Source organism: Megalobrama amblycephala, linkage group LG8 (genome assembly GCF_018812025.1).
Source record: "Megalobrama amblycephala isolate DHTTF-2021 linkage group LG8, ASM1881202v1, whole genome shotgun sequence".
NCBI lineage: Eukaryota > Metazoa > Chordata > Actinopteri > Cypriniformes > Xenocyprididae > Megalobrama > Megalobrama amblycephala.
The window spans coordinates 9391513-9414945 of record NC_063051.1 but is presented as its reverse complement, the minus strand read 5'-3'; the positions used below and the strand labels follow the sequence as shown (position 1 = coordinate 9414945).

General features: G+C 36.8%; 1 protein-coding gene across 1 annotated transcript in view; it reads left to right on the top strand.

The window, feature by feature from the left end:
- Positions 1–23433, top strand: part of mmp24 (matrix metallopeptidase 24) — a 40639-nt gene that overhangs the window by 7864 nt on the left and 9342 nt on the right. The window contains exons 2-7 of the mRNA XM_048199114.1: positions 11975–12123; positions 14676–14792; positions 16507–16811; positions 20778–20939; positions 21050–21267; positions 23106–23244. Coding sequence (XP_048055071.1) covers positions 11975–12123; positions 14676–14792; positions 16507–16811; positions 20778–20939; positions 21050–21267; positions 23106–23244 — 1090 coding nt within the window. The remainder of the gene's footprint in view (positions 1–11974; positions 12124–14675; positions 14793–16506; positions 16812–20777; positions 20940–21049; positions 21268–23105; positions 23245–23433) is intronic.

The window sequence follows — 23433 nt, the reverse complement described above, 5'->3', positions numbered from 1 at the left end:
ATTGAAAAAACAAAAAACTTAAGTCACTGAAATAAGGCCAAAAAAAGTATAGTAAATCTGTGTTTACAATACTTTAGGGTATTGGAGGTTGTAACTAGTGTTTTTGCTTCAAAATTATGTAAAACTTATGCTGCCTACTCCTTCATATAAAACAATATATTGATTTAGTTTTTGTAAGACACTTTTTGCCAAGAAACACAGTATGCGTGGAGGCGTGAATCACCACTGAATAATGGGCCATTCTCACCTGAGAAGACAAAAGAATTGCATAGTAATGAGCTGAAATGACTTGCATATTAATGAGGCATTTCAGTCAGGTAGGCTGTGAAAAAAACCTTCTGTGATGTCTCAAGCTCATCATGATATATGAAACATACAGAAAAATATTATTACAATATAAAGTAATGGTTTTATATTATACTTTAAAGGATGTTAAAGCTTGTCAGAACCTCTGGGTTTGTGAAGTATACACTGAAACACACTGCTTCAGTCCCTAGCGAATTTCATGCGGTGAAGGCTGTGAAAGGAATCTATTGTTGTGTTTTTTATGTTTGCTTTGTTCTCTCTTGACGGCATTATGGTATTTTTCTGTTCACTGTAGGATTAAAATGCTGTTGTCTTTATTAATTATTCTGTTTACTGTTGTAGTGTTTGTTAGTTATGCTAGTATGTGGTGAGAGAAAGCAGTCCTCGCTTTGACTGTGCAACTGATGCAGGGAACTAAATAAGGATGGCACAGTTTCCTCACATAAAAGTCTAATTCGTCCTGAATATGTCTCTTCAGGAGACCGCATGCTGAGAGAGAAATTAAAAGCAAGAGGGAAAAAAATCACAAGGCCAGAGAAAAACCTAATTAGTTCTCACAAATACTGTGCTAGTATCACCACTTGAATTGAAATTGAATGGTGCATTGCATTTGTTATGCTATTTATAGCAATTTTTGGGGCCCTGTGCTGTTATGTAGCCTATTGACTTGTCAGCTGCCTGGTAACTCGTGTCAAGCATCATGATTAGTAGTGCTCATACTTAATGTTAAGAGTTTCAACCAACACTCCCCCTAAATTTTTAATTTCATAACTATAGCCTTGAAATCACCCAGAAACATTAACATCTTCATAGCAATGTGCTATAAAATGCTCAGAACAACATAGCAACATTTTTTTTTACATTTTACATTTGGTTGGTCTTGGGGTGCTTGATACGAACACAAACAGCAGCTCTCCTCTCGGTCTTTGTCTGAGCTCCCCTCCCCCACGTCTCCATCTACTGTACGCTCTCATCTTTTCTCTCCATCACTCTACCTCTCCCCCTCCCCGCCGATATCCTTCGTCTCTCTCCTCCGTCTTGCTCTGTTTGTCTCGCTGCCACAGCCTTTGTCTTTTTGTTCTCGTTGTCTCCATCTCTGTCCGTTTCCCTCTCTAGTACTGTTGTTATCATTATTTGTTTGGCCCTTGTGCCACTTGTATACATAGAACAATTGCGAAAGGACAGGAAGTGATGGGAAAAGAGGATCGGGAAATGATGCGAGTCAGACTTGAACTCGTCACCTGCTTGGCAGGGATGCACCAATCCGCCTTTTTCACTTCTGATACCGATTCCGATAACCGGGAAAACAGATTCGCCTTTTTCACTTCCGATACAGATTCCGATACCCGGGATTCAGTATCAGCCAATACTAGGGCTGTAACGATATGCGATATGAAACCGAAATCGCGATACGCAGGTCCACGAACCTGTATCGCGATGTGAGAAGGCAGAATCGCGACACACCCCTTCCAACTCCCAGAGTTATCCTTCCTGTCCAGATCCAATGCTACCACATTTTTAAATTACTATAAGTATTAGGGGTGTAACGATTTATCGTAGATGGTGTGTCTCAATCAGCTCTCTAGTTCAGTAAGTGTTTCGGGCACACATTGAATCTTGCAAGCAGGTTTAAACGTTTCTCATGTCAGTCTCTTGCATGGTCGCGTGAGAAAAGTCGTGGCTTTCTTTCACCGCAGTGCACAAGGAACAGCTGTGCTCACAGAAAAGCAAAAGACGCTTGCGATGCTTTGCTTTAAGAAGTTCTGTGGGGCCGTTCACATATTGCGTCTTTTCCGCGTGCAAGTCAGTTATTATTTTCAAATGTAGCCGCGCGGCAAGCGCGCTCATAATGGGATCAACGCGGTCGCGACGCGCATGCAATTCTCAACTTCTCAGAATGCCGCAAGCGCACCGCAGGTCGTGTGACAAGAATCAACCGATCAGCTATGGCCTTTCCGTAACAAAACATCAAAAGCTCAGCCGAACAGCTGATCATAGCTGTACATGGTGGTTTTTATATCTTATCTCCATCAATATATCTCGTAGTAAAACTAATGCAAGGGCTAGAAATCATTTATCCTTAGCAGAAACATCCTGATCCTCTTGGAGAGCTCAGTTCATGGTTGCATAGCAACGACCGACGCCACGGGAGCGCAAGCGCTTTGGAAAGAAGGAGAAGCGGTGCGGCCGCGCCTTCCACGCGTTTTTAGACGCGATATGTGAACGGCCCCTATTCATAATTCTAAGTTCATGTTAAATTTAACATTTTTTTTCAGTGACAGACAGCCCTATTCAGCTGTTAATTTGAATACAGAAGGTTTTTATTAAAATTTTATATTTATTTATTTTATTGAAATGTGATCTTGTATGTACAACAAGGAAAATTATTGAAATTTGTTCATGTTTTTTTAATAAATCTTGTTTGAATTTCAGTTTCATTTTGTTCAAAATATCGTGATACGTATCGTATCGTGAACTCCGTATCGAGATACGTATCGTATCGTGACCTGAGCGTATCGTTACACCCCTAGCCAATACCGATCTGATATTCAAGTAATAATAAAAAAGAGTGCTAAATTACCTAATAAACTGTATGCCTCACTGTGTGGAAGAAACTGGGATCATTCTTTTGTGCAAGGTATCAGGCTTGACTTAAACATTACTTTCCTAAGTTTGTAAAACTAAACAAACAGACACAAACTAAATATATTTATATATAAATATAGGCTATACTATAAAATTAAAAGACATTTCTTTTTTTTGTTTTTTTTTATGAGGCAGAAACATATGATAGATATGACAGAACAAAAAAATGGTATTAACAATCTTTCATTGCGCAAAAGTGTTATAATATGAACGGCTCCCATACAGAGCGGCACAAAGCGCTTATGTGCATCCCGTGTGCAGAATGATGCACTTGAAGCATAATGAAGTCACACCGCACAGCGGCAGCGCTCCGCATTGAAAAGTTCAAAGCACAAAGTGAAGATATATTGATGCGTATTGTATTACTGTTTATTGTATTGTATAGTTTTGTCTACAGATGAAGTATAATAATAGGAACATTGATTCATCTTGGAGAGAGTTTCATTGTGTTGACTGTCATAACTAGGGATGGGCATTTTTCCATAATATTGTATTCGAATATTTGGGCTCATAAAAAAACGAATATTCGAATATTCGTTTATTTAAATGATGTCAAAAATTACGTTATTTTTTTAATTCATCAAGATTTTGTAACCATTTCTGAACAAGCTTACGATTAGGCAATATAAACAACAAGCTTACATTATATCTTAAGGTTTTCTTTTAGTTCACAGCATTAAACAATATGTGCAAACAAAAAATATAAAGAACAAAAGCATTTAAGCTCAAGCAGCGCGAACGGGAAAAACACTAATAAAGCGGACAGTGCCAGTTACTGTACAAAACGTAACGTACATAATAAATTCAAGTCAGTATATGGTTATCGTGTTTATATTGTTTCACATGTTCATGTTGAGAAAAACAAAAAAGAAAACGAGCTGCGCTGACAGACGTTGCAGAAACAAAGATAACGATAATACACAACGGTGTGCTGAGCTAAGTTTCTAAGAGCAGCACTTTGTGTTCTGTTCGTAAATATATCTCCCTCGACGAAACTTAAAGGAAGCATATGTCTCATAATCATTTTACTATCTGATAAGTTATCTTCTTGGCTCACTCGGGGATAACTTACAGCTGCGCTTACCTGTCATGAATGCAGTGATGTCTTCCTCATTCAACGGGTGTTTAGATTTCATGTGCTTTCTCAACATGGTGGTGATGATAGTTCAGTTTCATTAATTCATTTGATCAAAAGTAATTCCATTTTGTAAGATCATTTTCATCCAAGTAATTCCAAACTTCGTGAGGCAGGCGACAACATTTTGTGACGATCAAATAAAATAAACCTTTTAAACATGCTCCACAGCGCCACCCGGTGCATTTAGTTATAATTGCAAGTTTTAGTGCTTAGGATTTATCATGGATTCACTGCATTCACGGCCAGCAAAGCAACATAGTAAATTCGAATAGTATTTTTATTTTTCGAATATTAATTACAGGTCGAATATTCGAATATTCGACTAGTTGTGCACACCCCTAGTCGTAACCGAACGCGGAACGCAGTCTGAATGCTGAATTGAGAATGACTGACAGCCACAGCAGCGGTGGGAGGCATTTACATGAACTTTAATTTAACAACTTAAATATTTATCTGTACCTCAAATTAAACTATGGAATGGCTTCAGAACACTTGGAATATAGTGCACGGAAACTTTATGGTGCTTTTTAATGTTTTTGTGTCTTTTGTGGAGTTTAACAATAACACAGAATAGTACACGCACAATATCGGATTTGGATCGGTCCCATCTGGCCGATACCTGGCCACAGTTTTGACATCGATACCATGGGGAAAACTGACCTATAGATATTTTTAATATTATCTCATATTTTGGCAGCAGGTATATTAGGCTGCTGTCACTTTAAGACCTGACACACGGATCCATTATACTGTTACACGTGTTTTCTTTCACTTAAAACATAACTGACTGTGTTTACGTGAATACTCACCAAGGCCAGCATTTTGACATTATTTTGTGTGTATTTGACTGTTATGAGCAATAAACAGCGAAACAATATTCATCTGGAGCAAATGAAACAAGTGAGTGAGGGGAGGCGGGTTTGTGTGTCAACTCGCTGTCGGGGAGATGAGAGAGCGAGAAAGCGCAGCTGGTATCGTGTATCTATTCTGCAGTTACAAGCTTTTGCTTTTTTTAATGAGTATTGGAAGCGTTTCAGATATTTCAGTATCTATATGTATCGAAAAATCGATATTTTTGACAACAGTGCATTTATATATATATATATATATATATATATATATATATATACATATATATATTACATATACATATCATTTTTAGCCTTTTCTCCACTTTTATTTATGAGTGAGTGACATGATGTGTAGCCAAGTATGGTGTTCCATACTCGGAATTTGTGCTATGTGTTTCACCCATCCAGGTGCACACACACAGCAGTAAGTATTGAACACACACGCACACTGTGAACACACACCCGGAGCAGTGGGCAGCCATTTTCTTTGCTGCAGAGCCTGGGGAGCGATTGGTGTCTTGCTCAAGGGCACCTCAGTTGTGGGTAATGAGAGTAGAAGAGAGTGCTGTTCATTCACTCCCCCACCTATGTTGGTACTGAGACTCGAACACGCGACCTTCGGGTTACAAGTCTGACTTTCTAACCATTAGGCCACAACTGCCCCAACATTATTGAACAAACGACAGGGATAAGATAAGGAAACAGGAAATTATATAAAACTTAATAACATGAGCCAGACACAAACTTATGCTGCCCTGATGAGCACCATGGCTCAAAGTATCTTCTCACTGCTGTTCTATTCTATTGGTCAGGTGGTATTGAGGTACCGCTGCGAGGAACAGAACCTGTATTGATTCTAGTGATGATGTGACATGCGGTTTCTCTCTGAAACACAAGATATGAAAAGTCACGAAGCAATGCCACCAAATCAATGCCCACAATTCCTCAAACTAAACGCACACACCGTCCTCTCAACTCCTTTGTAACTCCCTACTCATTAGCACACATTTATGAGAAAAGAGAGTCCATATGACCTGAACATCTTATGTTTCAAAGATGCCAATTACATGGGCTGTGATCACACATTTTACAGCCGGTAATAATGTAAAAGTAATACTCCGGTAAGTGCATGCTAGATACTGTATCTGCTCTGTAATATACTCTAGAGTACCTAATAATTTTAGTCTGATCTTAGCAGTTTATGCGGCACATTTCAGCATTGATTGTTTTGTGATTAGGGATGGGTAGCAATGGCAGATTAGTTTACTAGTTGTCCAAAAACAAAGTAGTCAATGAGTGAAATTAACTTAAGGGTGACTTCTGAGGACATTACCCCATGTACGTATTTTTCGAAAGACTTATAAATCACACAGTATGAGTTTTTTTGAGAAAGTAAAAATGTGCACAGTTTCCTGTGATGGGTAGGTTTAGGTGTAGGGTTGGTGTAGGGCGATAGAAAGTACGGTCTGTACAGTATAAAAACCATTACGCCTATGGAATGTCCCCACAATTCACAAAAACAAACCTGTGTGTGTGTAAGCCATAATATCAGAAATAGTCTGTATAGCCTTAGAGAGAACCTAGAAAAAGATTATGAAAATATTCTTTTGACACAAAGACCTTTACTAAAAAAAAAAAAAAAGATTTAAACCCCTTTAAATTCTAGGAGATGATTGATGGTTGATTCTTTGAGAGTCAGATTGTTTATTTGAGGTAAAACACATGAAACTTTACACAGATTACATTACAGCAAATATCATGATGAGGTAACCAGGCGTTATTTGAGCTCTGCAGTTTCGCAGGCAAACATTGTGCTGTTTCAGCAGAACAATCCAATGTAATCTGAGTCAGACGCAGACTTCTTAATCTTAACCTTATACTGTTTATCAGTATTTCATTGTGTGTGCCATATGAACAGAGCAAAAGCAGATAATTATTTTGATGGTCCACTTTGGATGCTCTACTAAGTACCTTTGCAACTACATGTCAACTAGCTCTCATTAGAGTATTAGTAGACTGTCTTCTTAATATCTTCTAATGCTTTGTTTTGTTGCTCTCCAACAGACGTTGCAGTGACTGTAAGTAACTTTGCAATTACATGTCAGCTTATTCTGCTAAGCCGAACCCTAACACCTAACCCTAACCTAACATTCTACTAATACTCTAATGAGAGTTAGTTGACATGTAGTTGTAAAGTTACTTATAGTTAGTAGAATGTCTTGTCCCTTTGACTTCCATTGTAAGTGCATTACAGTACATGCACTTTACTTGTTTTTACAAACTGAGGGATGTGTTGGCGTTATTTTCTGTGGTAATTGACTGCATGTCACAGATGCTGTACATAGAGCTTAACTTGTTTTGAACCCAGAACATTCCTCTAGGCATTATTTTCCACCAAACCCCAAAGAAAGTCAGATGAATATGTTTTTAAGGTGTGTTACTACTAGAAATTCATCCTTTGTTTGGAGAGCACATGCTGCACGCTGCTCATCGAGGTAGAATATCATCACTCCGTGCCACCTGGCAGAGACGACGAAAGGATTTCGAGTTTCAGGGGCAGCTGTTCAAACTCAAAAAAAGACATCCAGTGCTGTGTTTGGAATGGAGTACAAGCTTACTGAGTACTAATACTGTATATCATGTATATTGTACTGTATAATCTGTATACTATATTTTAAAATAGTATCTGAAAAATATTGCATATTGATATTAAACAGTAGTATGCTACATTGTTATCACCTGACCTCAGCATTGCATGTTTAATTTAGCCAGTGGCACCCAGTTATCGTTTTGGAAAGTATCAGAAAATATCCAGTTAAAACTCTTGATTAACAGTCCAATCAAGTGTAAAAAAGAGATGAACATTCATCACACTAGAAATGGAAGTGAAGCGAGTGCATTGCATTGTGGGATGCAGAAGGAGACAGTTCACTGTACTTATGACAATTAGTAATCTGAGTATTGCATGCATATTTGCTTACTGTGCACATATAAATACTATAGGCTATAAAATAGAAAGAGTAGTATGCTAGCATGCAATTCTGAACATATAGCCTAGGATTACAGTAGTGGCCAAAAGTGAAAAGTGTTCGGAGGGGATATTTGTTTTTAATGACCCTACAAGTTTAATTAAACCATCAAAATATGAGGAAAATATTTTATATTTTTAAGTATTTTAATATGAGGGATGAACATATGTAGTTAAAGGTGCAGTATGTAATATTGACAGCTAGTGGTTGAAACTGCAGCCCAAATTCAAAATATTGGTGAGTTGTTTCCCCCGCCCCCTACTCCTCAGACTCAACCAGATTGCCAGATTGAGGACACGCAACAGGAGCGAGTGCAATTGACAATGGAAGGCGAAGAGACTTAAATACAGTTGATTGATTAATTTATCTGTGTTTTAATATGCTCCCGCTCATAGAGATTTTTAGATGGATGCCGAGGCTTTTTAGGTCGGGTAGAATCTGCCATCTCTGACCCAGTTCATTTACTGCCTTCCATGGCTGCAATTCGCCATGTTTTCCGCCAACTGGCAACCCGGAGTATTGAAATACTATTGGGTAAATTGGCAGTGGGCAGGATCACACAGACCAAAACAAAAACAGACATTGTGACACAGAATGTACATTTCAAAGTAAAATGACAAAAACACAGTACTGTATGTGAACTTAGAATGTTTCCTAAATATCTGCATACATATTATGGTATTTTTATAATTTAGTACAGACAAAAAATTACACACAACACCTGACAAAATTATTTGGCAAAAAAAGAGAAAAAATGGCAAACTACAGCTATAAGTTTTATTTTACTATGCAAAAAAAAAAAAAAAAACATAAACAAAAAGCTCACAGGAAAAATTGACTACAACATAATCACTTATTAATATTTTGTTGGCTCTTGCTGGTTTTTGCATATGCTTATAATGTTTTTGTATGACACCCTCGCCAAAAATTGTCTGCACAATTTGGCATGTTTCATTGCATCTTTAACAAATTTTTAATAATATTTGAATAAAGGGTGAAGAAGTAAATTTTCCCAAGCTGGACATCACTTTTGGCCACTACTGTATTACTGACAATTTGAGAAATCTGAGATCAGGACAATAAATAACATCTAGTTTTAGAATAATAGTTACCGGTGCTTAATTTAACAAGTGGTGTTGGTAGCCGCTCTTACTTGTTAATTACAGATGGTTCACTCTGAAGATTTGCATTTGTTCACCCTCATTGTCATTCAAACCTTTATGACTTCCTTCTGTGGAGCGTAAAAGTAGAAATGATGGAGAATGTTTTGGCCACTCCAAAATGGCACATTAAAAGTCATGTGGACCACTTTTATGCTGCTTTTTGAGTAATTTTGGAGTTTCTCCTTTTGTGTTCCACAGAAAAAAAACAGGTTTGGAATGACACGTTCACTATCCCTTTACTTGATTATCCTTCCTTGACGTCAGTGCAGTTCACAAGAACAATTTATCATTTATATTTCCAGAGAAATGTGGATTTCTGACTTTGAACTCAATTCCACCGAATTCCACAAAGTGCTGGAACGGAAATAGTCCCGCAGCTTAAATAAGGCTTATTATTCACGGAGCAGAACTGTCACAGTCTTTTGTGTTTTTCAGATCTCACAGCCTTCATTGATTTATCAAAGTGGATGAGACATGTATTGTTGGGTCTAGTGCTGGTTTCAGACTTCACTGAATGCCATGCTATAATGACGGCACCAGTAAGAGCATTGGTGAATTATTTAATGGGTACGATTTCCCAGGGGGCCGTGCAGAGCCTCTGTTACCATGGAGGCTGAGCCAGCCATGTACTCGCTGATACACTGTGAAGTTTGCATTTCAGCATTTGAAATATGCAAAATAATGTTATCATTACATGATTGTGCATTATTTTATTTTCATGCATACTGATATGTAGAGATGCTTTATCATTGCATTTAAACAGTAAAGAGTATGATAAGCTAGTGCTGATTCAAATTTTTATATATATATATATATATATATATATATATATATATATATATATATATATATACACACATAATACAGAACTAGATTTATAATATACATAATTTATGCAGTTCCATCAATGTCCCAATGCTAAAGTTTTTCCTAGGGATTTTATTTTATTTTTTTTGGAAAATTTACATTGCCTTTTGCAGTTGTTTTTTATATATATTTCTAATATATATATTACAATCTTGGCACGAGTATTTAATGCCCTGTAGTAAATATTATTTTAGTATCACTGAGATACTATTTTTTATGGAAGCTTGTTCCCACCACTAAATAAAATATTATAAAATAAAAGGTAATTACAACTTTTTATCTTACAATTCTGACTTCTTTTCTCAGAATTGCGAGATATAAACTGAGTTGCGAGTTATAATGTCAGAATTGCAACATATAAACTCACAATTGCGAGAAATAAAGTCAGAATTGTGAGTTATTGCGAATATATCACGCAATTCTGACTTTATATCACGCAGTTCTGACTTCATAACATGCAATTGCTACTATATCTCGCAATTCTGACTTTATAACTCGCAATTCTGAGTTTATATCACAATTCTGACTTTATAATTTGCAATTATGTTTATATCAGGCAATTCTGACTATAACTCGCAATTGTGTTTATATCTCGCAATTCTGATTTTATAACATGCAATTGCGAGTTTATATCACACAATACTGACTTTATAACTCGCAATTGTAAGTTTATATCATGCAATTCTGAGATAAAAGTCAGAATTGCAGGAAAAAAGTCACAATTATTCCTTTTTTATTATTCTTACTTGCTCAAGCCATAAGAGTCGACCTTTAAATCCCTCCCTTCAATGTAAGTCTTTGCCTGTTTTATAGTGTAAATATATATTAAAATGACATATTAGCCAAAAATCCTAGGTTATGCAGTAGTAGATGTGATTGATTCTATTTGCAGACACACATGTAGTATCAAGAGAGCACTCTTTTTAATTCTAATGAACTCTACATGGCTCTTTCTTATATAGAAATAGTGTGCACCGGCCCAAGGATTGATTTCCGTTTTAAGCATTGACTCACTGTTTGTGATGGGTCCTGCTTCATGCTGAGAAGCAAAGGACCAGAAACTCCAGCATTAAAATATTCATGCTGAAAATGGACTCTAAGCCATGAGCTCAATTAAAGAGCCCCTCTCCATGTGTGCAGTGCTTTAAAATGAGGGCTGTGCTTACTAGTTCTCCACTCTGCCTGTCCGCAGGGAGAGATGAAAGCCGAGAGAGGAGGATGAGATGAGGGAATGAGAGGATGCTCTATATAAGTTCAGTTTTATTTTTATGCTTTTAAATCAAGGAGCATGTGAAATGAACTAAACTTTGAGAACAAATGGAGTTCATATGAGGTGGCTGACCTCAGCAGTGTCTGTTTATTGATACAGTTTGAGTTTTCTTACATATTTAAAGCTGAAATGCTTGATTTGCTTCATTTTTGTGCACTAGTATCAAAATTCTTGCACAAATTATTATTGTAAAATATCACATCTCTATTAACTTAAATCTTGTTCGCTGTTCGCTTTTTTTAGTAAGAATAATTTAAGATGTCATTTTAAGGTCTTATTTTAGTCTGTATTTTTTAAAGTTTCCATTCAAAGATCCAAAAAGCTGCAACTTTTTTCAACCACGGTCAAATTATTGGTCATGTTTTCCAGTTCTGATACTGATTAATGACTATCAAAATGGTTTTAGAAAACTTACATCACCATTTTTTTTTTTTTTTTTTTTATGTTCTAGGTGTATTTTTAGTTTACATAACAATCATTATATTGGCATCAGTATTTAATGCACCTTAAGAGAGAGAGATATAGAGATACTATTATATTAATATTTTATTATTTATAATTTTTTTAACATATATTTTTTTCAGTTAATGTTTATTTTATTTTAAGTAATGAAAATGTTTTTTTTTTTATGGTTTTATTTTTATATTTAGTTAACTATAATAACCCTGCCTTTAGTTCTTAATGTAATGTCTCTATCTTTGCAGACATGGCTGAAGAACTATGGCTACCTGCTCCCTCATGACATCCGGACTTCGGACCTGCGATCGGAGAAAGCCATGCAGTCAGCGGTCGCTGCCATGCAGCGGTTTTACGGTATTCCAGTGACAGGAGTGCTGGATCAAACCACCATCGAGTTAGTAACAACCTTTTACTGCACAACTTACCTTTCAAAAAATCAATAACATAAGAAATCAGCTGAAGTGCATAAGCTTTATTACTGTGTTTTTGAGCAAACTGTATGCTTATTTATAACTTTAACTTTGTGCACTAAATCTAGTTTCACTTAAAAAGATTTTTTGATAAATATGTTTAAATGATATCCACTCACATGAGAGGAAATTTTAAGTCAAGAACAATTGAGGTGAGTCACCCCCTCATGGGAGCCGACCAGCCGTGTGTTATGCTTAGATCAAGTTAATGTGCTCAGAAACTAAAGGAGACTTACCTCAGACTATGATGTTTTTTGAGAACATCAACTTGTTATACTGCGCACCAGTTATACGTAAATGTGCTCCAGAGCTGATAGGGGCAACAGAGAGACTAATTGTTATTTAGGAAGATGAATAAAAGCCAGTGAAACATAAACATGTAATTTCTTAGTGCTTAAAGGTGCCCTAGAATTAAAAATTGAATTTATCTTGGCATAGTTAAATAACAAGAGTTCAGTACATGGAAATGACATACAGTGAGTCTCAAACTCCATTGTTTCCTCCTTCTTATATAAATCTCATTTGTTTAAAAGACCTCCGAAGAACAGGCGAATCTCAACATAACACCGACTGTTACGTAACAGTCGGGGTGTACGCCCCCAATATTTGCATATGCCAGCTCATGTTCCCAACATTATGAAAGGCATTAGACAAGGGCAGCCAGTAAAGTCTGGATGTACACAGCTGAATCATCAGACTAGGTAAGCAAGCAAGGAAAACAGCGAAAAATGGCAGATGGAGCAATAATAACTGTATTTTTAGTGATATTTGTAAACTGTCTTTCTAAATGTTTCGTTAACATGTTGCTAATGTACTGTTAAATGTGGTTAAAGTTACCATCGTTTCTTACTGTATTCACGGAGACAAGAGCCGTCATTATTTTCATTATTAAACACTTGCAGTCTGTATAATGCATAAACACAACTTCATTCTTTATAAATCTCTCCAACAGTGTAGCATTAGCCGTTAGCCACGGATCACAGCCTCAAATTCATTCAGAATCAAATGTAAACAATATAACAGTATACAATACTCACATAATCCGACGCATGCATGCATGACGAACACTTTGTAAAGATCCATTTGAGGGTTATATTAGCTGTGTAAACTTTGTTTATGCACTGTTTAAGGCAAGCGAGCTCTGTGGGCGGAGAGCACGAGCAATTAAAGGGCCAGCAGCCCTGAATCGGCGCATTTCTAATTATGCCCCAAAATAGGCAGTTAAAAAAATTAATAAAAAAAAATCTATGGGGTATTTTGAGCTGAAACTTCACAGACACATTCAGGGGACACCTTAGACTTATATTGCATCTTGTAAAAAAACATTTGATGGCACCTTTAAAATCAGCATGAAACGGAAGTTGCTGTAGTCATTTCTTCTTCCCTATTCTGATGTATATCTGAGTGAAACGGCTTCTTGAACAAGAAAAAAATGTAGAGCAGGACTAGAGCTATTGGTGGATCTCATGTGATTGACAGGTTCCCCCGCCCTCATGCCAGTAAACACGTCATCAGAGAAGAGATGTTGCTGCAAGAGGGAGGAGAAGTTATTTTGATTAAAGATTATGAGGCACATGAATTTAAAAATGATGTACACGGATAAATCATTTATAACAAATACTGCAGTATTCTAGCCTGGTAATACCAGACTCTGCTACTTCACTTTGCTTCGTAGACAGAGTCTGGAATGGCATAATAGAGAAGTGTTTTCTCTCTCGCTAGGGGGCGCTTGTCTGAAGTTTAAAATCATTGGTTACCCGTAAGCCAATCAGATACGTTTAGTTATGACGTATGTTATGCGCCTGTACAGCCGCATCGAAGCACAGACATCATGCATCGAACTCAAATCTGTTTAAAGATTTAAAGACTTAAAATGTTTATCAAACACTCTTCTTGTTCTGGCTTCAGTTTGAAAAAGAGTTGAATGTTCTCCATAACAGAGCGAATTGCATCCCGTGTCTCGTTTCCCATTTCCGCGGTCGTTTCGGTTTTCGATTTCTCTAACCTACAATGTAAAACTCGGCGCTTAGCATCTACGTCACGGCTCTCAGCCCGCCCTCTGTTCGTTGATTGGCAAACAGAAAGCTCTGACGCTGTATCAGACTGAGTACAGAAGCGAAATGAAATTGAGCGGAAGTAGGAAGTCTGACGTAGTCAGGCTAGCAGTATTCCATAAGAATTTAAGAATTTAAGAAAATAAGAATTTTGACTTCATGGTGACTAAATGTTTCTAAAAAAAAACATTAGACCTAATATAACATTTTTTAATTGCAATATAGTTTATAAAAATATTGAAACAAGAAAATTTGCCTTGTTTGTTTACTTAATGCATTGGTCTTCTTGGTGTTTCATGTTGATTTTAGCCCCGCATTATCTGATGTACAGTAGTATAAAGATAAACATAAACTTACTGTTATAGTATTCTGTGACAGCTGTTTGGTGTCCTTTGGTGTGATCACTATCCACATGTTTTAAGGTGGATGAGAAAACCACGGTGTGGAGTTCCAGATCACCCTCACATCAGCCGACGGAGGAGAAATAAACGCTATGCCCTCACAGGTCAGAAATGGAGGGACAAAAAGATCACATACAGGTAAAGTGTGCCGTATATGCAGAGACCGTTTAAATGCAAAGCTTACATGATTGATGGATGGATGGATGGATGGATGGAAGCATTCCAAAAACTCCATATGTCCATAAATAACTGCACCTCACATGATTTGATTGTCTTTAATGGCAGCCCATTAGGCATCTTGCTGAAGCCAGCTTGTGGAGTATATTTGTACCCTCATCTTCTATTATTTTAGTGCATATTGCATTCATACATGTGAGTATGTTTTGGAACACATGTCGCTTACACAATGTTCCAGACAAACGTTGAAAATGCTTCCCTCCAACCTTAAAAATGCTACAAGAAGCTTTTGTTTTTTGCCTGATGGGAGAGCGAGAGAGAAACAAAGAAACAAGGGATGTCGCAGGTCAGGATGGTAGAGGAATAGTTGATGAAAAGCTGGTACTTTGAGTGGTTTGAGCTTTGCTATTATTCCCCAAAACCCACTCAACCTATTCATTTATTTTTTAAGTCAGTTTCTGCCTATGCCTGTCTCTGAAACCTAAGGCAGCTACCATAACATATAATATAAATAATATAATAGAATATTATATTGAATAATATGTGTGTATATATATATATATATATATATATATATATATATATATATATATAGTAGTTCATTTTTACACACAAAAAAAGGATTAATCTGTTACCTTCAATCCAGATGAACCATTTTAGTAGACAGAAAGCCAGTATATTTGCAGATTTTGACTTGAAGCTGTTTCTGATGGTTACATGATGCTGACTCAGTGTATATGAGCTGAACAAAAGGGATTCTGGGACATTTTGTACTTGCGGTGCATTCCTATTGGCATAAACATGAGACCATTTAGATAATTTGCAAACATTCGTTTGCTTTCGTCTGTTTTTAAGCTCTATTAATTTCATTTAGTCATCTAATGCAGGCTTGAGCTTAGTTTGTAGTCACTGGTTAATCAAATGTGATATTCTCACTTGTGTGTGCCTGCAGTTTTGTGCCAGAGACAAACATCTGCTTTTGCCTTAGGTGTCTGGCCTGGTTTAACTTTTGCCCTATATTCAAGGAAATTTTTATGCAGATTAATTCTTATGTAACAGCACAGCGCTGTGCACTCGAATGGCATTCGCTTCAGTTTATTGCAGAACTAATTCATATAGAAACAGCATTTCTAATAATAAAAAAACACTGGTACACTGATGGCAAAGTGTCATAGGGATGTTAAATGTTAAAAAATAATTATGCAGGCAGTGTTATTTTAGTATTATTTATATTATCTATTATTTATAGTATTAATATTTTGAATTAGCTTTTATTGTTATATTTCTAGTTTTCATTTTAGATTAGGTTTTAGTCATTTTGTTGTGTACTTTTGTCAGTTGTACTAGTTTTTTATTATTTCTAGTTAACTTTGATTTATTTTTATTTCAGCTAATTTTAGAACTTCATTTTAAACGTATTAATTTCACGTAGTTGCCAATGCAATATTTCACATTTGTTTTTAATTTTCATTATAACTTCACATTTTATGCATGTGTCAGATGCACATTCATACTGCACATTTTGCACTATATTTTACCAGTTGCGCTAGTTTAAAAAGCGCCTTGTTCCATGAAATATTTAATTTTAATTAATTAGTTCATATTAAGTCATGCAATATAATATTAAGTATGCATGATCTTTTTTCTGTTTCCTTCCTCTTCTTCCTGTTTCCAGCATACATAATTTCACCCCCAAGGTGGGCGAGAAAGATACCCAGAGAGCCATTCGCCAGGCCTTCGATGTGTGGCAGACAGTGACCCCGCTGACCTTTCAGGAAGTGGCCTATTCTGAGATCAAGAACGAGGGTAAAGAGGCAGACATCATGATCTTCTTTGCCTCTGGTTTCCATGGCGACAGTTCTCCTTTTGATGGAGAGGGAGGTTTTTTAGCTCATGCATATTTCCCCGGTCCCGGAATTGGCGGAGACACACACTTTGACTCCGATGAGCCCTGGACGTTAGGAAACGCCAATCACGACGGTAAGTGTGGCACTGTGATGCTAAACTGTCATTTGTTGTTTCATAGCATTTAGTTTTCAATTGTATATGATTATTGCTATTAAGGCCCCTATGTACTTTAAGCAAAATCTGAACTGGTGTGACGTCACTTTGAACAAAATCAAGCCAAAACAAAGTTCATTTGGAGGTTGTTTTGGGAGCTCGAAACAGCTTGCCAAAGTGAACTTTCTGGAGAACTTTCCACTGGGGTGTGTTTCCCAAAGCCAACTATGGTCACAAGTTCTGTCGTTAGAGTTCAATGGGACTTACGACCATAGTTGACTAACGATACCTTTGGGAAACGCACCCCTGGCTGGTAAACACCTTTGAACTTCCATTGGTCCATGGTGATTACATAATTAGTAGGTGTGGCTCTGAGGCTCCACCTTCTTTTATGTGGAAATCTTCTCCAGTTCATCTGTTCAGTTCTTTGAGGTCAGATCAAGTTTAAAGGGTTAGTTCACCCTTTAGTTTCTGTCATTAATTACTCACCCTCATGTCGTTCCACACCCTTAAGTCCTTCATTCATCTTCAGAACACAAATTAAGATATTTTTGATGAAATCCGAGAGGTTTCTGATCCCCAAGAGAAAGCAACGTAAATACCACATTCAAGATCCAGAAATGTAGTAAAAACATTGTTAAAATAGTCAATGTGACTACAGTGGTTCAACCTCAATGTTATGAAGCGACAAGAATACTTTTTTGCGCAAAAACAAAACAAAAATAACTTTATTCAACAATTTCTCCTCTTCCCTATCATTCTACTACACTGTTGATGTAGTAAACACAGTGCAGCGCTTCCGGGTTCTACGTCAGAACGCCGACTCATTATTGGCCGGCTCCTGCGTCACATGCATGCATCGTGCTGCTCATGTGTACAGCGTCGACCAATAATAAGTCGGCGTTCTGACGTAGAACCCAAAGTCCCGAGTTCCTAGGGAAAGTTCCTGTTGTGGAAATGCAGCTATAATCTCTGACATTTTATTATTTATATTTAATATTTTTTATATTTTATTTTTATTTAATGATAAATGCATGTGTATGTGAATTTATGTATTTTATTTATTAGGGGAACGTTAGATTAAACGGATAGGATGGATGGATTTTCTAGAATTTTCTGCAGCTGTAGATAAATAGATCAATCAGATGTATTGAGGTGAATCTGTTAGGAGCTTCTGGAGTGGCAAACTGGAGCAGAGAGCTGAGGAGCATCAGTTGAGACCACAGGGGATACATAAAGAAAACACAGAGCATTGCGTTCTTTCTTCCATGCCTGCATGCTGCATATTTGCTGTGTTATCTTTGCCTGGGTGCTGCAATGTCAGCAGTTCAAGTACACGCTTTATAGACCACACAATCTGTACCTTGTCCACGTACACAGTACACACAAGCACACATTCACTTCTTTACAGCTCTTTCTCTATACACCATATCAACCCTAGTGGATACAGATCAAAAGTAACCAGTTTACAACAAATAGTAGATGTATTTATCTTCAGCGGCTGATGTAGATTTTGTAATCACAATAACATTCACTCCTTTACAGAACACAAAATCTATTTCTTTTCAAAGAGACGGGGAATAAAATAGAGAGTTAAATTGGACAGAGCTTGAGGGTTGATAAAGGAGAAAGGCTTTGGCCAAGAGAACCTCTAAGAAAAGGGAAGCAGTCTGTAAAAAAAAAAAAAATGTACAAGACGATTTGTGAGCCATCTGATACTTGTAGCACCAATAGATGCCAACCAACAGATCAGGCTATTTCTGTGATTTGAGTGATATGGTGTCACATCCCTTCTGTGTTTCCAAAGATCGGAACATGTCAGTCTCAACTGAGTCATGTTCTGGTGATGGCTTTTAGGATTTTGGGTACAAACAGCATTTTTCACATGACTACATATGTTCAAAGATATTACAGCGAAATGTAGACAGGCTAAATTGATGTAAACTCATATGACAAAAAATATTTTTTTTCATATTTTTTTTTTTTTAAATATGTTTACATATATACAAACAAAGTGGCCAAACTATATTTCTAATATATATTTTTAAATAAATTTACATATAAGACTAAGTTTTAGTCTCAGTATATTATATATATTTAAATGAATATTTAAATTTATTTGCCTCTTGAAGTACTTTACTAACAGCATGCGCCAGCTCAAACCCTCTTTTAGCATAAAAAAATACTGTCAGGATTTACTGAAGACATGCAATGAGAAATTAACAATGAAAAGGCTTATTTTTGTGGCTGACCTTATTGCATATGCATTTTCAGGAGTTTCCCTGTCAGATGCAAAATTGATGGGAGAAGAGTATTTAAATCAATCATGCTACATGTTTTACTATTTACACATGATTATCATCCGCTTGTTTGCAACTCTACTCAAATTTGCTCTGTTCTTGATGGATTGCTTTGGTTGTTATGGAAATGAACTGGTTGCGACTGTGTTCTTTAATATGTGCAGTAGATCAGCCACAAACATTTCCACTCCCATCGGTGCTTTCATGGGATTGCAGTCTCTAGCTAATTTGCTCTGTTTAGTAAATCTAGCCCTAAGTATTTGGTCATACATTTTGGCATTTGAAAGCGTAAACAAAATATATTTTCAGTTTTAAAAATTATATTTCATTAAGCCACATTGTTTACAGCAGGGCTGGAGTGGGATTTTAAAGTATTAGATCACTTCAGAATTCAAATTTACTCACCCCCATGCCATCCAAGATGTTTATGTCTTTCTTCAGTTGAAAAGAAATTAAGGTTTTTGAGGAAAACATTTCAGGATTTTTCTCCTTATAGTGGACTTCAACGTCTACCAACAAGTTGAAGGTCCAAATTGCAGTTTCAGTGTAGCTTCAAAGGGCTCTACATGATCCCAGCTGAGGAACAAGGGTCTTATCTAGTGAAATGATCGTTTTGCTAGATAAGACCATGGGATCGTGTAGAGCCCTTTGAAGCTGCATTGGAACTGCAATTTGGACCTTCAACCCGTTGGTAACTGTTGAAGTCCACTATATGGAGAAAAATCTGGAATGTTTTCCTCAAAAACCTTAATTTCTTTTTGACTGAAGTAAGAAAGACAGAAACATCTTGGATGACACGGGGGTGAGTAAATTATCAGGAAATATTCTCACATGTTGTGGTTGTGTGGCTCGCCTTACTGTGTCCTTAATATATAGCCTACATCATATTATAATATTTATAACTGCTACAAATAGCTGTGCACACTCAAGCGATGGGATTTCAGGTGTACGATCACCGCTTGCCATGTGTCTCTCATGAAAATGAACTAGAGACTTGCGCTTTCCACATCCCGTTTGAAACTGCTTTATTTCGGAGTAGTACTGCTGACCCACCGGGAATTCTCCCGATTCTTCCTATGGCCACTATGGGCCTGGTTTACAGCATATATTTGAATATATATATTGTTTTTGCAATATGCATTCAATTAGCATTCACCCATCAATTCCTCTCTAAACTAATAATCAAATGGATTGCACCTGGTTTTGAAAGTTGGTTTTCACACATTTACAGAAAATGACATTGATTATTGACTTAATATGCATATGCAATTTCCCAGGTGCATTATACTGTACCATACAGTGAAAGTGAATGGGGATGGATGCTGTTAAGCTCCAGAAGGGACAAAAAAAACAGGTATCCCAAGTGTGCTGAACTATGGGTGAACTATTCCTTTAATGATAGAATGAACACATTTATTCTCTGCTGATTCAGCGTTTAATGAACTTCTATGGGAGCTCTTATTTGGACTGTTTTTAACAACATGCACATTAAATATGCAGAGATTAGGCTTTGCATTGGTAATTCTCCTTCTTCCATATTCTTGTTCATGCAGTACATGCCATACTGTTGTATTTTTCATCTAACATCGAATTCTGATTAGTAATGATTCAAAGATGCATTTGACCTTTAACCTTAACATTTCAGGCAATGACCTTTTCCTGGTGGCCGTGCACGAGTTGGGACATGCATTGGGTCTGGAGCATTCCAATGACCCCAGTGCCATCATGGCCCCCTTCTATCAGTACATGGACACGCACAACTTCAAACTGCCTCTAGATGACCTTCAGGGGATCCAGAAAATCTACGGTACAATTGTGATATCTATTAGCTCTGTTATCAATTTGAAGGGAGTAAGCAAGGATACAGATTATACTTTAAATGCCACGGAAGGCTGACTAAACTTTGTACTTCTGCAGGAATACCCACAGCCATGCTGGAGCCCACTCGACCTCTTCCTACTCTACCTGCACGACGCACACACTCCACCTCTGAGAGAAAACACGACCGGCAGTCTCGCCCCGCTCGCCCACCCTCTGGAGATCGGCCGTTCTCTCCTGGTAATGGAAGACCCAACATCTGCGATGGCAACTTCAACACTGTGGCCTTCTTTCGGAGGGAGATGTTTGTTTTTAAGGTGAATTGCATCAGTTCTCTTTCCATAATAAACCATAATCCAGATCATTTTTGTCAAATTTGGTTATATGTGATATCAAGAATTGTATTTTTTTTTTATACCAGGCAGGTATTAACAAATGCTTCAGTATAAGTAAGATGCATTTGTTAACATGCAATATGTTTTGTTGAAAGTTGGGATATAATATATCTGTATTATAACTGTATTTTTTTTAGAGATATTAGGGATTTGTTTATTGCAGGGGTACTCAACAGGCGGCCCGCGGGCCGCATCCGGCCCGTCAGCATTTGTGGCCCGCATCATGCTACATATAAATGTATTTTTATTATAATTTGCGTTCAAAATTAGCGTGAATATTACTTCGTTGTTTTTTTTACACGTACACTAGGGTAGGCGTACAGTGCGCGTGACGCTGTAACCATCAGCAGAGAACGCGTATAGTGTACGCGCGCAGCACAGTTTTTCTAATATAAACTGAAGGCACTTTGCACGCGCACATTGAATAGTTTTTGCACTAATTTAGTTTGTCCACAAGGTGTCAGCACTGAAACGGGCTGTTGTTTCAGTCTGAAAAGAAACGGAGAGGACAGAACAAGAGTAATAAAAAACACAATAGCCGACCGTGTTGAAGAGCGCTCGTTTGAGGGGATTAAAAGATACCAGCAACTCTAATTTTAAACAAGTACAAAGACATTTTATTGTAACTATTTGAGCGAAAAAGACTAGACAAGCATGAATCTCTCTTGTGCGCATGTGTCGAGCACTTGTGTTCGTGAACGCCAAAGGCTCGAGACTGTGCGCGCAAGTAAAAAAACAAAGTAACCTTATTTTTCCATGATGAAATGCAGTTGACATTCCTCAAACCTTGCAGTGTGTAAGTTGCCGAGCAGCATGAAAAACAAACCTTTTATTCTTAATGTCAATGTGTTATAAACAGAAGCAAAGAGCGCAACTATTACAGATCTGTCATCACTGAGCTCACGGAGAATCTTATTTATCATGTTTACAACGTTGGTTATAGTTCGATAATTCATGAGATTGTGATTGGACATTAAAAAAAAGAAGAAAAAAAACGATTTTTTGATTTTTGGAAATTAAAATGTGGGTAATAATACAAATAATAAAACATTTATTCTCTGAGTATAAATAGGTGCTATAAAGTGTTAAAAAAGGTGCAATGGAGTATAAAAAGACTATAAAAAAGTGCAATGTTTTCGTCAGATGGACAAACTCTCATCAGCCAGTGAACAACAGCCAGACCTTAAATTTCTTGTGAAAACAATGCAGACATTTCAAATGAATAAGGATTTCTTTTCATCAGTTCTTGTTTTTCTTTATGCATTTGCACATTAAGAATACAGCAAGACAAGCTATTAATCCTTTTTTTAAATGCCATTTATCATGTTCAGTGACACTTTAAAAAGGACACCAACTATTAAGACTTAGCTAGATAATAAACTGCACTTTTAGTAAATAAACAGTAAAACTACAAATATTGTCTTAAGTAGGCCTAAAAAAAGTCTTACGATCCAAGTTATAATTTGTGGCCCTTCGTGTTTCATTTGGTTAAAATGCGGCCCTCTTGGCCTCTGAACTTGAGTACCCCTGGTTTATTGATTGCTTTCAGTCAATATTCATTGATTTCAGGCAATATTTAGACAAAATAGTATAGTATTTTAATGAAGGCCATTTATTTTATTGGGCATAATGTAAAAGAAATATTGGCTTATACACGTATTGGGCATATATTTAATTTTGTTCATCCCTACTTGGAAAAAAAGACTCAACTGAAGATCTAAATTCTATAATTGATCCAAATAATCTTTTACTCATCACAGGATCGCTGGTTCTGGCGTTTGCGCAACAACAAAGTTCAGGAAGGCTATCCCATGTTGATAGACCAGTTCTGGAAGGGTCTACCTCCTCGCATCGATGCTGCTTATGAGAGATCAGATGGCAAATTTGTGTTCTTCAAAGGTAAGATTTATTATATTAGTTGTCATGACTTCAATTCGAAGAATATTCAAACGATCATTAAGAAAACTAATAAGTGATTATCACTTGATATGATATGTGCAGCCTCAGGCTAGTTTTAAAAGCTCTGATTGTTTCATAACATCTTTTGTAATAACTGTAAATCTTAATAGTCTTAATAAAAAGCTCTAT